The sequence below is a fragment of the Haplochromis burtoni genome, unplaced genomic scaffold (assembly GCF_018398535.1).
Source record: "Haplochromis burtoni strain Fernald_Lab_line unplaced genomic scaffold, NCSU_Asbu1 Contig_29, whole genome shotgun sequence".
NCBI lineage: Eukaryota > Metazoa > Chordata > Actinopteri > Cichliformes > Cichlidae > Haplochromis > Haplochromis burtoni.
The window spans coordinates 29,248-44,378 of NW_024582390.1; the positions used below are offsets into that span (position 1 = coordinate 29,248).

Genomic DNA, 15,131 nt, shown 5'->3' on the forward strand with positions numbered 1-15,131 from the left:
GAATTGTATGCAACAGACTTCAGTGAGCTCTGGTTGTGAAGACTGGTTTGAGATGAGTGCATCAGAGATGTGCACTGAAATTCAAGGTGCATGGGTTAATTTTTATAGTCACAGGGTATAATAAATAGCACGAGTTGTTCTCTCTCTTGTAATGCCAGCAGACCTATTGCACAGTAGTAAACACAGGTGTTACTAATGACATTAATGAATGCTCTGTTCTGTTTAGGTACAAAGGCTTAATTAATGTGATTAGTAACACCTGTGTTTGCCTACTATTTCAGAAGAAATTGGCCGCTCTGAAATATACACTTTTAATACCTGTTAAACTAGCTACGGTCTATCATGTAGCTCCACGAAGAGAAACAGAGAAGTAGAATAAATAATGCATGAGACGAAAGACGTAATAAGTAATTTTTCAACCACAAATACTATTCCTCGGTTAACAGCGAAGAAATGAGCACACCTGTATTTAATAAGCACTTCATGATAAACCATCACACCATTATTTCCTAATTAGTTTAAATGACTCATCCGATGATAAAACATTTAGACAGTTAAGACCCGAGAGTAATCTGGCCACATAATCTTTTTCATACTTAGTGAAATGGACGGATGGATTTGTTTACATCTGATCAGATAGGAACTGGGGCCTGGATTATTGATTGTACAAAATCAGGGCACTGCAACATGTTGATAGTATATTGTCATGGTGGAGCCCATCTGTTCAATCCCACCTCCAAGACTATGACAGCTGAGATGGGCTCAAGCCCCACCAAAATCCTTAATTGGATAAGTAGTTAAGAGAATAGATAGATATTTTGGTTGATATGTTACATGTTAAATATGCGAATGAGAATGTAATATTTTATTGCAATCTAACCATTCAACATGCTCAGATCACTTCTTCACTTTTACCAGAGAGGCCTATGATTGAAATCATGACATCTCTGAATAAAATCCATGTACTCATAAAGTAGAACAAGTAAAGTAATGTGCCAGTATTTTGTTTACTTTCCTTTATTGATTCTTATAATATTTATACATAAAAATCAATGTTTTGTCTAAACTTCTTTTTTTGAGCAGTTCTGTTTTGTAACTTTGTTCATATAAACTATTAAAAGGTTAAGAACCCTGTTGTTGAAAGGTTATGATGTCCATTTATAGTAATTTGTTGTATTGTTTTTAGACTTTCCTGCTCTTCAACATGAAGAAGTAAAAGCCAAAATACAGGAAAAGCAAACCCTCCCCACATTTTAAAATTAAAGCTGGAGGCAGAGAAAGCACCAAAACCCCAGAACAGAAAAAGCATCAATGACAAAACAAACATGAGAAAAAACAAAACAAAAACAAAATAAAAAACAGAAACTGTGTGAAATTAAGAGTCATAGGATAGAGCTGGGATGTAAAGCTGCTTGCAGGTGCATGGCAACCACAGACAGGTTAAATAACATGACCTATAAGAGATTTCTGAGTTTGCCAACTCAATGGGCATGTCCACCCAGCATAAGAATAGAATAGCATAGATTAGAATAGCCCTTTATTGTTATTGTACATGTACAGCGAAACTGTGGGTGCTCCACACCAACTGTGTCAGAATAAAATGTAAATAGTAGACAGCAGGAATTATTTAGAAACAAGATACATATATACAATCAAGAGGGATAGCAAGCCAAGCTGTGCTTGACCAGTGAAATCTAAAATACAAATCAATCAAAATGTTACCAAAGTGAAAGTAATCTATATTCTAAATGCTCAGAACAATATTCGGTCACGTAATATTCTGTATTGCCTGTTTGCAATGCGTCATGTAAAATACTGCCATCTTGTAGCAGCAGTTTGTTGTTGTCTGTAAAAGCTAGCTTGACTATCCACCATCAGATCTGTTGCATCTGTCATTTCTGACAGATATATGAATATGCCCACATCCAACTGACAATGGTTAAAGTATTGTGTGTGAAGCACATTGTACAGGGTGGGCCATTTATATGGATACACCGTAATAACATGGGAATGGTTGGTGATATTAAAGTCCTGTTTGTGGCACATTAGTATATGTGAGGGGGCAAACTCCTCAAGATGGGTGGTGACCATTAGAAGTCGGCCATCTTGGATACAACTTTTGTTTTTTCAATAGGAAGAGGGCCATGTGACACATCAAACTTATTGGTAATGTCACAAGAAAAACAATGGTGTGCTTGGTTTCAACGTAACTTTATTCTTTCATGAGTTATTTACAAGTTTCTCTTTGTTCACAGCCATTGACATGTCAAGAGGTTAACACGTGAGGAGCGGATCGAAATTGTGTTGATATCTGGTGAACGCAGTAACCGGGTCATTGCAGCAGATTTCAATGCAAGACACCCTACGAGACCACCCATCTCCCATGCTACAGTTAGCAAACTGCTTGCTAAGTTTCGTGAAACTGGTTCAGTGTTGGATTTGCCAAAATGTGGACGCAAGAAAACTGTCACTAATGAAGAAACATCAGTGGCTGTCCTAGCTTCATTCAGCAAGAGCCCACAGCGTAGCACTCGCCGCATGTCACTGGAGAGTGGCATTAGTCGAACATCCCTTCGGCGGATATTAGCTACTCACAAATGGCACCCTTACAAACTCCAGCTACTGCAGCATCTCAACGAGGATGACCCAGATCGGCGCACAGAATTTGCAGAATGGGCAAAACAAAAATTGGAACAGGACCCTCAGTTCACGCAGAAGATTTTGTTCAGTGATGAGGCAAACTTTTATGTGAATGGTGAAGTTAACAAACAAAACCACCGCTATTGGTCTGACACTAACCCACATTGGATGGATCCCTCCAAGACTGTTGGAACAACAAAAGTGATGGTTTGGTGTGGTATATGGGGTACAACGATAGTGGGTCCATTCTTCATCAATGGAAACCTCAAGGCCACTGGATATTTGAAATTGCTACATGATGATGTGTTTCCCTCTTTATGCACTGAAGCTGGCACGTTCCCTGAGTTTTTCCAGCAAGATGGTGCACCACCACATTATGGGTGCCAGGTCCGAGCATTCCTAGATGAACAGTTTCCTGGAAAGTGGATTGGTCGTCGTGGGCCAGTTGAATGGCCCCCAAGGTCTCCCGATCTGACCCCCTTAGACTTTTATCTTTGGGGTCATCTGAAGGCAATTGTCTATGGTGTGAAGATACGAGATGTGCAGCACCTGAAACTACGGATACTGGATGCCTGTGCTGGCATTTCTCCTGCGGTGTTGCTATCAGTGTGTGAAGAGTGGGAGAAGAGGGTTGCATTGACAATCCAACACAATGGGCAGCACATTGAACACATTTTATAAGTGGTCAGAAACTTGTAAATAACTCATGAAAGAATAAAGTTACGTTGAAACCAAGCACACCATTGTTTTTCTTGTGACATTACCAATAAGTTTGATGTGTCACATGGCCCTCTTCCTATTGAAAAAACAAAAATTGTATCCAAGATGGCCGACTTCTAAATGGCCACCATGGTCACCACCCACCTTGAGGAGTTTTCTCCCTCACATATACTAATGTGCCACAAACAGGACTTTAATATCACCAACCATTCCCATTTTATTACAGTGTATCCATATAAATGGCCCACCCTGTAGAAACCTTGTCCTCTTTGATGGAGAGAAACAGTTTACTAGTTAAGCTGCTTGTGGATCACCTTTGACTGCTCCAAGATCAGTTATGCGCAAATGACATTGATTTTTAATCCCCAAGAAACAATTTGTCTGTTGCTAACCACCTTGGTCAAGATGAGTTATCCACTAGCAATTAGAGTCCACTGTTTTAATAGGTTTAAATAACTCTAACGCTTTAACAAGGTGTCTTTAATCAGATCAATCCGTTAACAGACATAGGACCATAAATAAACCAACAATCTCTAACTTTTGAAGAATCAATTTAGCACATTTAACATTTGTATTTATTTAGTTGCTATTTGTAAAAGAGCATTAATGGATTTTTCAGATTTCAAAACATTATGTGGCTTTCTTCTGTAATCATGAAGAGGAGTAAAAAAGTGGGAAAAATAAATCCGCGCAATCCCATCATTTAGTTGGAGTCCCTTGGAGTATTTAAACTTTCGGTTGTATAAAAATGAGCCATACCAGCATTTAATATATGTTCTTTTTTCCATTCTTTACATAAAAATGAAATGGAAATATGGAGTTTAAAGGGAAAAATCTTTATTTGAAATTTTTTTCCTCCATGTTTCTTTCTTCTTCTAGATTCTCAGTTGTCATCCTAACACCACATGTTATTATTGAAAACCAAAGACTCGTTGGAAATATAAAATGTTCCGTTTGTAAATTATGATTCCATAATTTATTTACAACTACAGGCAAAGAGGTGGGAAGTCAGTGAACTGTTGTCAGTCTGATAAGGCAGCTGATCACCGCATTAATATTGGGGAGAAAATTACATGTTTACTAATGATTGCAATGGCAAGACAAACAATCCAATCTAACTGTGTGGTTGTGGGTTCCTACTGAGCCTGGGAAGAGAGGAGGAGAAGGAAAAATTAATATTTCATAATCAGTTCTGTTTGTGAGCGCACACAAGAAAGTGACATGAGAGAAAAGAAGGATGCAAAGTGTGTGCTTTCTTCTGCATCCACCCAATAAACAATCACAGTATATGTTCAGCTGGGAACAGGATGTTATTTGTTTTAAGGGTGACAAATTATTGGAATTTAACCGGGAAGGTGTTTCAGTGACTTGTTTGGCTGCCACAACAGTGTGGATGTGCTGAAACTTTACGGTAGGGATAAAACACTCCAAAAGATGCTGGTGGTAGAGAATACTGTTTAACACTATAAACCAAAATCTAACACAGACTCTGCACTAGCATGCTGGGGGCTTCCCATGATGAACTGAGTATTTCTTCTTCACTATGTGACTGTCAGTCACTATGTGTTTAAACACCACTGTACATTTAATCATTAGTTATTATTAATCTCTGGCTGTCTTCCAGACTTTGTCATAACAGGCTGCCCCTCCCTGAGTCTGACGATTCTTCCTGTTAAAAAGGAGTTTTTCCTTCCCAGTGTCATCAAGTGCTCACTCAAAGATTGTCGTTGTTTTTTTCCAGTTGTATTGTAGGGTCTTTACCTTACAATACAAAGACTTGTATTCAAGTCTTGTACAAAGTCTGACTGTTGTTGTGATTTGGCGCTATATACATGAAACTGAATTAAACAGATGGATAGATAGATCTGTGTGTGTGTGTGTTGTATGTGTGAGTGATGGGGATTTAAGCACTGACAATGTAAAAATTGCATGTGGTTAAAGCTCACGGTCTAGGTTGTTGGTGCAAATGTCCATATGTGATAGAAGGGAGAAAGCCTCAGTGCTGAAAAGCAGTTATTAATCACAGTGCAAGCGTTGATTCATCAGTTGTTGAGGCAGTTTGGAAGATAGAGTCTATTTACTGCTAAAGTTGTTTGAGGGGCTTTGGGGAGGCAGCCATCAATCTCTTGGCTATCTTCAAAAAGAAGGAGCCAATGCACAGGCATCAGTTTCAATCACCTCCCAGAGACAGGTGGAATGGTAAGCTGCTGCACAATAGTTTTGTCTTTACTTCTCTACTTCTTTACCTCAAGGTGATTTTTTTTCCTCCCTGGGGAAGCATGTTAATAATGCATTTTATCATAATAATAATAATATTCTCTAAAAATAAATACTGCACCTTGCCCTTTTGCTCCCTCGGTGTTTGGCACCCCACATTGCTAATTAGCATCTTCAATTAACCCACATTAATTGCAAGCCATGGAAAGGTGGAGGAACCTGGCAAGTTAGTGCCACAGGGAACTGCTTTGTAAATGATTGGTGGTGTAATACAGGCGTGTAAAAAGGGGTTCTGTACTAGTGCTCTTTTAACCTCAATCTACAAATAACTCTTCAATGTAATCCTATACACATGACATTGTAAAAAGCACGGCTAAACTAGAGAACTGATGTTGTTTTATAGTGCATGGTGGTCCCGTGTAGTTAAACAACAATCACACTTGGTTTTTGAGCCACATCTTTCCCCCCTACCTCCGTTTTTCATCTAAGTCAGTGGGGCCCATTACCTCTGCAGGAGTCTAATGGTAACACTTTTGCATCTATTGCTCCCTCTTTCTTAATATCATCTTCGTTTTGTTTTGCATCACAGGGGGCATTATCAGAATTGTGCTTCACGATGTAAAACACTTAATGACTTTGTTTTGGTGCTTTGATCAATCTTGGCGTTTTTGTGTCCGTTCAAATTAAATACAAAAAACAGAGGACTTTTTTTTTACATAAAAATGTCATATCGCAGTATTAACTTCTAAATCATCACAGTAAGGAGCAACATCTAAAATATACAGAATGCCTTGTTGGAGGATTACATCACTGGCAAAGCCTCCTTAGCCCAGTTCATTCACACAGCACTATTGGACCATTAATGCAGTCAGCACTTTAGTGTAACACCAGGGGAGCTCCCAAGGCCCCCAGATACACCGGAATCAATTGGAGTTGGATGCGTTAGCAGTGCAGAGCGCAGCCAGCATAGTCTTGAGTTGGTGTTCATGAGAAGTGAAGGGGTGATAGAGGTCACTAAGAGCAGCTGATTTCACCAAAAAACAGAATGCATGTGTTTTCTCTTTTTTCTCTCCTGTAAATTCTCCTACAGTTACCACCTTCTAACCCTTAATTACTGCACTATTACAGTTTGGCCCTCAGTGGAGCTGGGACCGTCCATCACCTGACACTCAGTTTGTATGTGTCCTCTCAACCAAAGTGAAAAAACGCATTCATGTAAGCAATTCCAAGAGTGTGCTTCCACAGTGTTAGAGCACAGTCTTTAACCACATTTTGTATCCTAGTGTTTCTTTTTGATAACAATACTGTTAGATTGTTGCAAAACTATACTTTTCTTAGATGGTCCAATTCAGTTGACTCACCTGCTCAAGTCTTGGCTATAATTATATGAAAAATTAAGCAATAAAAATAATAAATATCTTCGAGATTAAAGCTGAAGGCTCAAAAGTGAAATAAAATGAAATGATGACCAGCTCCGTGGAACTTTTTCACTGTAGTCTGTGATTCACGTTCAATCAAAAAGGAGATTTAAAGGATCAAGTTATTTGGATTTTGATTATTCTGTGCTTCAGATCACAATGGTGCGAGCATACAATCAGTTAGACACGCTGAGTAGAGAGGAAGTTTGATTACCCGCTGATTAGAACAACTTTCCTCTCTAGTTATCATTGGTGAGATAGACACTAATCCGAGTGCTGATTGGTAGAAAAAGATCTTAGCAAAAAGCATTCTCTGGGTAACAAGGTCATATGAGAAGAAAAAAAAAGACAAAGTTCACATTAAGAAGTTTAGACTCAGTAACTTGTGAAAAAAATGAGTATTTGTATTTCTATTGTGTAGGTAAAAAGACAGATGATTGGCATTACTAGTCAAAAAGGAATATGTGAATCTTTTAAACAGAATATATAGGCACATATCATTTTATTCAAATAAAAATATATTTTCTCAAATGTTCATGTTGATTTTTGTGCACTATTTTAAGAAATTTGGTGGTTCCAAGCTAGAATCCTATAACTTTGCACTTAAAATGTGCCAAAAAAAATGCGGTCTATTAGTTGACGGTATCATGTTGTTTTTTTTCCCTTACTCTGAGGAAGGTGAGGTCACGACTGCGGTCAATGCTTGTGATCTCGAGGTTGCCCATTACAACTTCACAGCTCTCATAGTATTTCCTCAGAGTGCGATACTGCTGCTCCAGGTCCGACAGCGTGCTCAGCTTGTTCTCCGTTCCAGCACATACTACGAAAAGAGAGGAGAAGAGAAATAAGTCAGTTGTAATCCAGCTACATTCATTTTTTTGACTGAGGATGGGTTTGGACATTGCCCCAAAACACCTCAATGCTATTGTTAAAACCTGTATTTTGGATTTCTAACAAAGTATAAAATGTTTTGTATGTATAAAAGGGTTTTAATGTAGAAATTTAAATAAGGACAACAATTTAGGAAAAGACATATAAACAGCTTGTTTTTCAGCACCACACCTGTGCTGCGAAGAATCTAGAGTGTTGTCATGTGACTAAGCTGACCATGTAACACGATGCAGCCACTGAACCACTACACCACAAGGCCTTCCTAGAGCTTCCCTTGGTGCCTACAGGGCAGATGAGAGCTCTTTAGTACCTAGCTGCGCTGCTCACTTTAAAGGTAATTAAACAGGACCATTTCCACCCATCACATACCTTGCACACTCAAGATGACACAAGCCATCTGCCCTATCAGCTGGTGTTCCCTAGTCTAACATTAAAACACACATGTATGACTGCATGGACACAAACAGATAAATCCCAAGGTTTGTGGCTAAATCTTGAATCCCTATGAAATTAAACATCATTTGCAGTTCCTGCCCACCTATATTCCTTTACTAGTCTTAAAATATAAGCCACATTCACAATAAGGTATTGCCTTAGTGTTTTCACTTAGGCACATTTTGCAAACTTGCTGATATAAGCCCAAGTTACAGATGTACATTGACATTTGCTCCTTTTGAAGAATTAGCTTCATTTCCACACACTGTCATGGCAGTGTGGTTTCTCCCACCTGCACCCTGTTCACGCTTGATAGCAGTGAAGCCATCACTGTGACCGAGGGGTGGTGGGTCCTTCCAAGAGTCTTGTCACACTGTCTCCCTTGAGCTGTAGCCTCTCTCTGTGAGCACATCCACCTCAAAAGATCTTTACTGATGCTTTGCATTTCAATCCCACCCTACTATGTGCTATACTGCAGTCTCCATCACATACCTTAGATCACTCTCAGTCCAACTTGCACTCTGTCCACTCTGCTAGCAAAACATATGCCACAACCCATTTACACCGTTATCTTCACACAGGCACAATGCAGAAAAAATAGTTCTTATTCACTCCATTGATTACACAATAGATATATGTGAGGAGAAGAAGATTCAACCTCAGGGCAACAAAGGCTCAAAAGACAAATGAAACTGTGTTTAAATACTTCCACATGTAAGCAGATATTAGATAAGTGGAGCTATTCTTCTATGACCTGGACAATACCTATTCTATCTGGGGCTGATTAGCTATGTTGCGCATAGCATTCCGTGCTGCTCAGGAATGATATATAGCAGACCTGGGTGTTTTCAATAACAGTTAGCGTGGGCTTGAGGGGAGCGGGGTGGAAGTGGTGGGGGCAGGTGGTGGGGTGGGTCATAAAGTGAAGATAGGTGTAATAAACTGTTATTGCACCCTTGAGGCAGAGCGCCGAGATCAGAGGAAAGGGGCATTGTGGCATGTGATGATGTGATGTCTGGTGAAATTTACTTTTTCGTACCCATTTGCAGACCTTCAGTAAGTCTGCTGACTTTTGAAACCTGTCTAATGCAATGTATAGAATGTTTACATTTTTTTTTCTTTTTAAATGTGACTTCTAATGACCTACCACGAAAGCTCTGCATGAGCTTGAGATGGTGCTGGCTGCCAAGTGAACCACAACTAAACCATCTGTGCATTTATACTGTAGAGGATGTGTGAACTGTTAAAGGTTTACTGCAGAGCCCGGTGCTCCAACTGGTGTAGACTCTTATGTCTGCATGTGTGTGCGTGAACGTGGGCAGGCTGTAAACAATAGACCTCAGGATGTATTTTCCCCTTCTCATCGCATGATCGAATCCATTTGTCTCCATGCTCAATACGATACATCTGAGTCCGTATGTCACACTAAAGGTTGCATAAAACAATTGGACAACCTGCCCACCCATGAGCACAAGCTATAAGATGCTGAATTGTGAATTGTTTAACATGCTGCCAGGAATACAGGAATATACTGCAAGAACAAATGAATCTTCATACTGTTTAATGCTTATGGCTATTCCACAAAAGGAAATCTATGTCATCTGTTTGATATATTTCACTCTCTGGCACTCTCAATGCTGAGAATGCCAATGAGTTTAAGTGTCTTTCGTCCATGTATGAAGGATAATTGCCTGTGAGAGTAAATTGATGTGATGTGTTTGCAGAGAATTTCACCTCAGAAGTGATACATCGTAGCGATAAATCATAATAACACAACATTTCCCAATACATGTAATTAATGAGACTGTGTGCCAATGGGGAAAAAATGCACACGGCTCAATTTCTATGGTCTCGAACAGCATATAAAGGCTTTTGCAGCAAAGCTTGCATTTAGCCAGATAATGCGAAACCGCATATTTATCAAGTAAATAGATAAACAGACAGAGAGCTCCCATGTATCTTTGACAGACAGCCGCCAAAAAAGACGACAATGCATCTATCACCGTTTGACACGATCAAAACCTTCAGCAGAGAGTAAATTCTTTACACAAAACAAAACAATGTTTAAGTCTTTGCAAACAGGCTGAAATGCCCCTTAGCTGTATTTTCATCCATTTTAATTTCATAAATATCCTCATCAGGATTACACGGGAACTTTAGTGTTGTGATTTCTGATCCCTTCTCATTTCCTTTGGTTGTGCACACAACAACTTCATCAATAGTGCCTTGTGCGACTATTGAATGCCTATAAAGCTGGTGAGCCTCCGAGGTTTATAGGCTCCTGCCAGTGAAGCCAGCAAAAGGTCATCCCAATAGCAAGTAACTGACCGAATTAAATAAAGTTGCAAATGTCACTTCCTTGAGTAAACACTGTCAATAGCTGAACTTCGTCAGCGTGAACTGAATAAATAGGAGTACCTTGTAGAAATAAGCTTTACACAGTGGAAAATACTACATTTTCTGTCAGGCACGTTGAATAAAGTACCATATTTGAGGTCAGAGTTGTCCTTTGTCCCCTAATGTCTCCCAGATGAGCCTCAGTGGCTAAGTGTGAGTTACAAGCCACTGCCTCGGATGGTAATCATGGCCTAGATTATCGTCCATCTGCTGAGCAGTTTAATAAGCATCAGAAACAATAACTAGATGAGTGTTCGTGATAACGGCACGGTCCAGTAACACTAACCTCTCGTTGCCCTCTGAGCTCTGGTCATCTACCAACAATGCTGTCGCTGTCTCCATATGGTCTACCATAAATTAGCAATCGTGTCATCAGTGGTGCATATTTCCAACACCTTGTGAGAGTTTTCCACAGAGGATAACTTGCTGTTGCTGTTATGCACTCTCGCTCCCCTACAAAAGCAGACAGCATTGCATGCATTTTAAATATTAAAACAAATACTATTACTGGTACTATTTAGGCTCACCTTCTTTTTCACCTATTTTAACGGTATTTGCTTTCAGTGAACAAGCTCAAACACTTTGAGATTTCAAAACCAAAACAACAACAGAGAATGTATACTTTATGTTACTTTTTGTAATTGCAGTTTATCTGTATGTTCTCTGCCTCCTGCTGTCAAGCTACAACTCCATAAACAAAAAAGAAAAAGCCAGCAATCCCAGTGTCTGATTTGGTTGTTGCCATTACTTATGATTACTGTTGCTATTAAAAGAGTAAATATACAATTATGTAACACAGCACAGCATAGTGTAGATATCACACCTACTGAGTTAGTGTCATAAAACGTTATTAAAAATTGCTGATGACAAATTGCAGATTTAACTTTATTTCAAATGTATGTATTTAAATGTAAATGAAATGTATTTTGCAATCCAGTAATTACTATGGTGAAACTGTGGAGAACAGTGTGCTTCACTCTACCCTATTTTTTCTCTCTTAGCACTCTGCTCTCAGTATTTCAGTGGGATTTAAAGTTGTCTCCAGACAAAAAAAAAAACCCACCGAAGTCACAGCGGAGTGATTGGCTGACACTGAAACACACCTCATTACCCCAAATCCTCTAGCTTCTTCTTCCTGACTGAGTCCACGACTGACAGTAGGTATAGTGAAAAGACTTCTAGACCTGCACTGACCTGTAGAAATGCTTTTGAGTTTGTCTGATCTTCCACTTTGGCTTACGCCTGTAATGCACACGTTATAGTGTGCAATAATAATAAAGGACACATTAAGAACCACTGAATGACTCTCAGAGCCCTCGCATTTTGCCTGCAGAGCCATCATCCATAGACATGGACTGCCACAGCACCTGGACTCCCTAGGAACACAGACCTCAGCTCTGCCTTTAGTAACGTCATTTCAGTTTTGCTGTATAAAATAAATTGCAGGTGGATGAGAAACTTCTTGTTTGCACCACGTGAAACTGTGAAAGCATGATGATATCCACAATCAGTGAGGCTTCCTGACAAGACTGTGTTCCTCCTGCTGTACTCTTGTCCCTGCACACCAACAGCTGCAGTGTGCGATCTGTCAAACTCAAATGTTTTCTTTGGCTGGGGCGAGTCCACTTACAGGTGGGAGATTAACTATCTGGTTGCCACGTGCGGTCCCATTCAATAACAAACAAACAAAAAAAGAACATCAGAGCATGTACAGAGCATGTACTTCCTGTAGCAGCTGAAGAAGGTCAACCTGCCAAAGACTAAGATGGCGCACTTCTACACCTCCCCTGTCCATCCTCACCTCCTCTATCACCATCTGGTATTCTGCTGCCACTGCCAAGGACTACAGCACGTCATTTGTTCTGCTGAGAATGTGATTGGCTACAATCTGTCATGTCTCCGGGACCTGTACACCTCTAGGATTCTGAGGCGGGTAAGAAAAATTGCAGCTGACTTCTTCCACCACAAAAACAAACTCTTTGAATCATTCTCCCTCCAGGGTGGAAGCTGTGGTCTATCAAGTCCTCAACCTCAGGCCCCAAAGAACTGCAGATGGCCTCATCACCACCACAGACCTTCATGCCACCCCATAGACACTACTTGTTATATTGATTTAAAGTCATGACACCTGTCACCATGTGTTGCATTAACATCCTTTTCTGGGCTGCTGCTTTAGCTAAGTGGGTGAACAGGGCACCACATACCATATGGCCAGTGTGCAGTGACCTGTGTTCAAGTCCCCCCCACCTCTCCACTTTCCTGTCTACCTTTAAAGCAAAAATAGAGCCTTTTTATTTTGATTTCTAGAAAACTTGCCAGGCCCAAGGTTTTGCATATCCTCAGGGTTTCTGTTTAAGTTTTGGTTTTGGTTAATCTGTAAATAGTGTTTATGTGTTCCATGCATCTACTCTTGTTTGTTAAATCTAAATGATGTAGTTTTAAGAAACTTATTGCAAAGTCTAGTACCAATTTTCAACCCAAACACCAAAATACCACTTTGCTCTGTTGCTGAGGGAACCTTCTAACTGCCTGTACTGATCCTCTCACCTATGTACCACCACCTCTTTCCACTGCATTAAGACATCACACAGACAGACAAGGAAATGTATTGGAAGATACAGCCTGAGCACTGTTTTCACTGGTCACTATAGTGTCACTAATCAGAGGTTCACACTCTTCCCACAATGGCAAATTGGCCTTATGGAAAAAAGAAGGAGTGAGTACTTCAAATATATGTTTGGACTGCATGTGGCAGACATTTTGAATTCAATAATTAACTCAGAACAATTGTCTCAGAGCACAAGTGCATGACCACCAGCTGCTTATACTGCACCACACGCTATACCAATTATGCTTCAGCCATTGGAGGGCAAAATTAACTAGGTTTTGTGAAATGCTGAAAACAATATATGCATAATTTATGATGCATTTCAAAACTAAATAGCACTAGCAGCACCTTCTTCATTTTATCTTAAGCCTTACCAAGGAAGCGGTTGAAGATTTTCTTTACTGGAGAAATCAGATGCTGCTCCAGCAAAGATTAAAGCAGCCAGTGAAGGACCCTCCAGGGCTGCTTTGGGGGCTTTTGGCATGCACACAAACCACTATGTGGTTCCAGGGCTTGGTTTTTAATGCGAGTGAGGTGGATGATTAACCTCCTCTATGATAGGCCAGGCCAGACTACTCAAAAAGCAGGCATATTTTGCTGTTGAACAAAGAGAAATTGCTGACCCTCTTGTCAGGCAGCCTTTGTTCTCTGCTATTTCACTACAACAGTATTTTGATTAAGTATCATTCCAACACAGTTCACTCATTAAGTTTGAGATGGGAGCTTGTTCTCACCTAGACTGTGAGACCTCTTACAGCTCAGCCAACTAGACACTTATTATTGTGTGAGGCAGTTAGATCAGCTCTTTGTCAGAATGCACTCAGTTGTGGTGGAGACAGAGATGTTAATTTACAGTAAACTAAAAGACAGGTGAAAGGTGTTTTTCATTTGGACTCCTTCATGCTACTATTTCCTTTCAGCAGGTTACCTAAAATGTGCGTTTTTGAAAGAAAATATGTATTTAGACTGACTTCATCTGTCTGTGTATGAATGGATCTGTATACTCTACTTAATAACAAATCCACCTGACTTTCCTTTTTAGCTTAAAGCACAACTTTTTCAGCCACTGATTTTTTTTTTTTGAAGTTTTCCTCGGTGGCTTTGCCTTTGCTCTTGAAGTCTCAGAGGTTTCCTCCTAATACAAGGTGGAGTGAAATTTATGCTCTTTATATGCTAATAGTAGAAACAGTAAACCCCTGAGGTGGTTCATATCCCAACAGTCTGCTAAAGAGAGAGCAGATAGGCTGAGCAATGGGGTCAAATGAATCAGTTGCAAACTACCTTGGTGTGTATGTGTGCGCAGACGCGGGCTGACAGTGTCGGCGTGTGTTTGTGAGAGGGACTGAGCACTTTGTACGTCTGCATCTATGTCGTGGCCTTAAGCTATTATGTTTTTAGCAACATGCCGACACACTTAAGTGATCCTCAGAGGCTCACTTCTAAAAATGGAAACGCACACATGTACCTACACACAAACACGTAGTGCTACTATTTAGAGATCATTTTGGTTTTATTTGTTTGTACTCACACAAGTGAACACATAAATCATGGAAAAACAAAACAAAAAGAACTGTTCCTTACATCTAGAAGAGGCTAACAATGAATTAAACATGCAGACAGACTCGTACAAAAAAAGCAACATGTATATGTATATATGTATATGTATATGTATATATATATATGTGTATATGTATATATTAGGGGTGCAACGATATTCGTATCGATATTGAACCGTTCGATACAGTGCTTTCGGTTCGGTACGCATATGTATCGAACAATACAACATTTGTAATTTATTTTATCAA

The 15,131-nt window shown here is 39.8% G+C and overlaps 1 protein-coding gene across 3 annotated transcripts in view; it reads right to left on the bottom strand.

Annotated features, from left to right (window-relative positions):
* Window positions 1-15,131, bottom strand: part of LOC102308541 (receptor tyrosine-protein kinase erbB-4) — a 173,223-nt gene that overhangs the window by 28,494 nt on the left and 129,598 nt on the right. For all 3 annotated transcript variants that reach the window (XM_042219151.1, XM_005918381.3, XM_042219152.1), the window contains one exon: window positions 7,664-7,815. In XM_042219151.1, coding sequence (XP_042075085.1) covers window positions 7,664-7,815 — 152 coding nt within the window. The remainder of the gene's footprint in view (window positions 1-7,663; window positions 7,816-15,131) is intronic.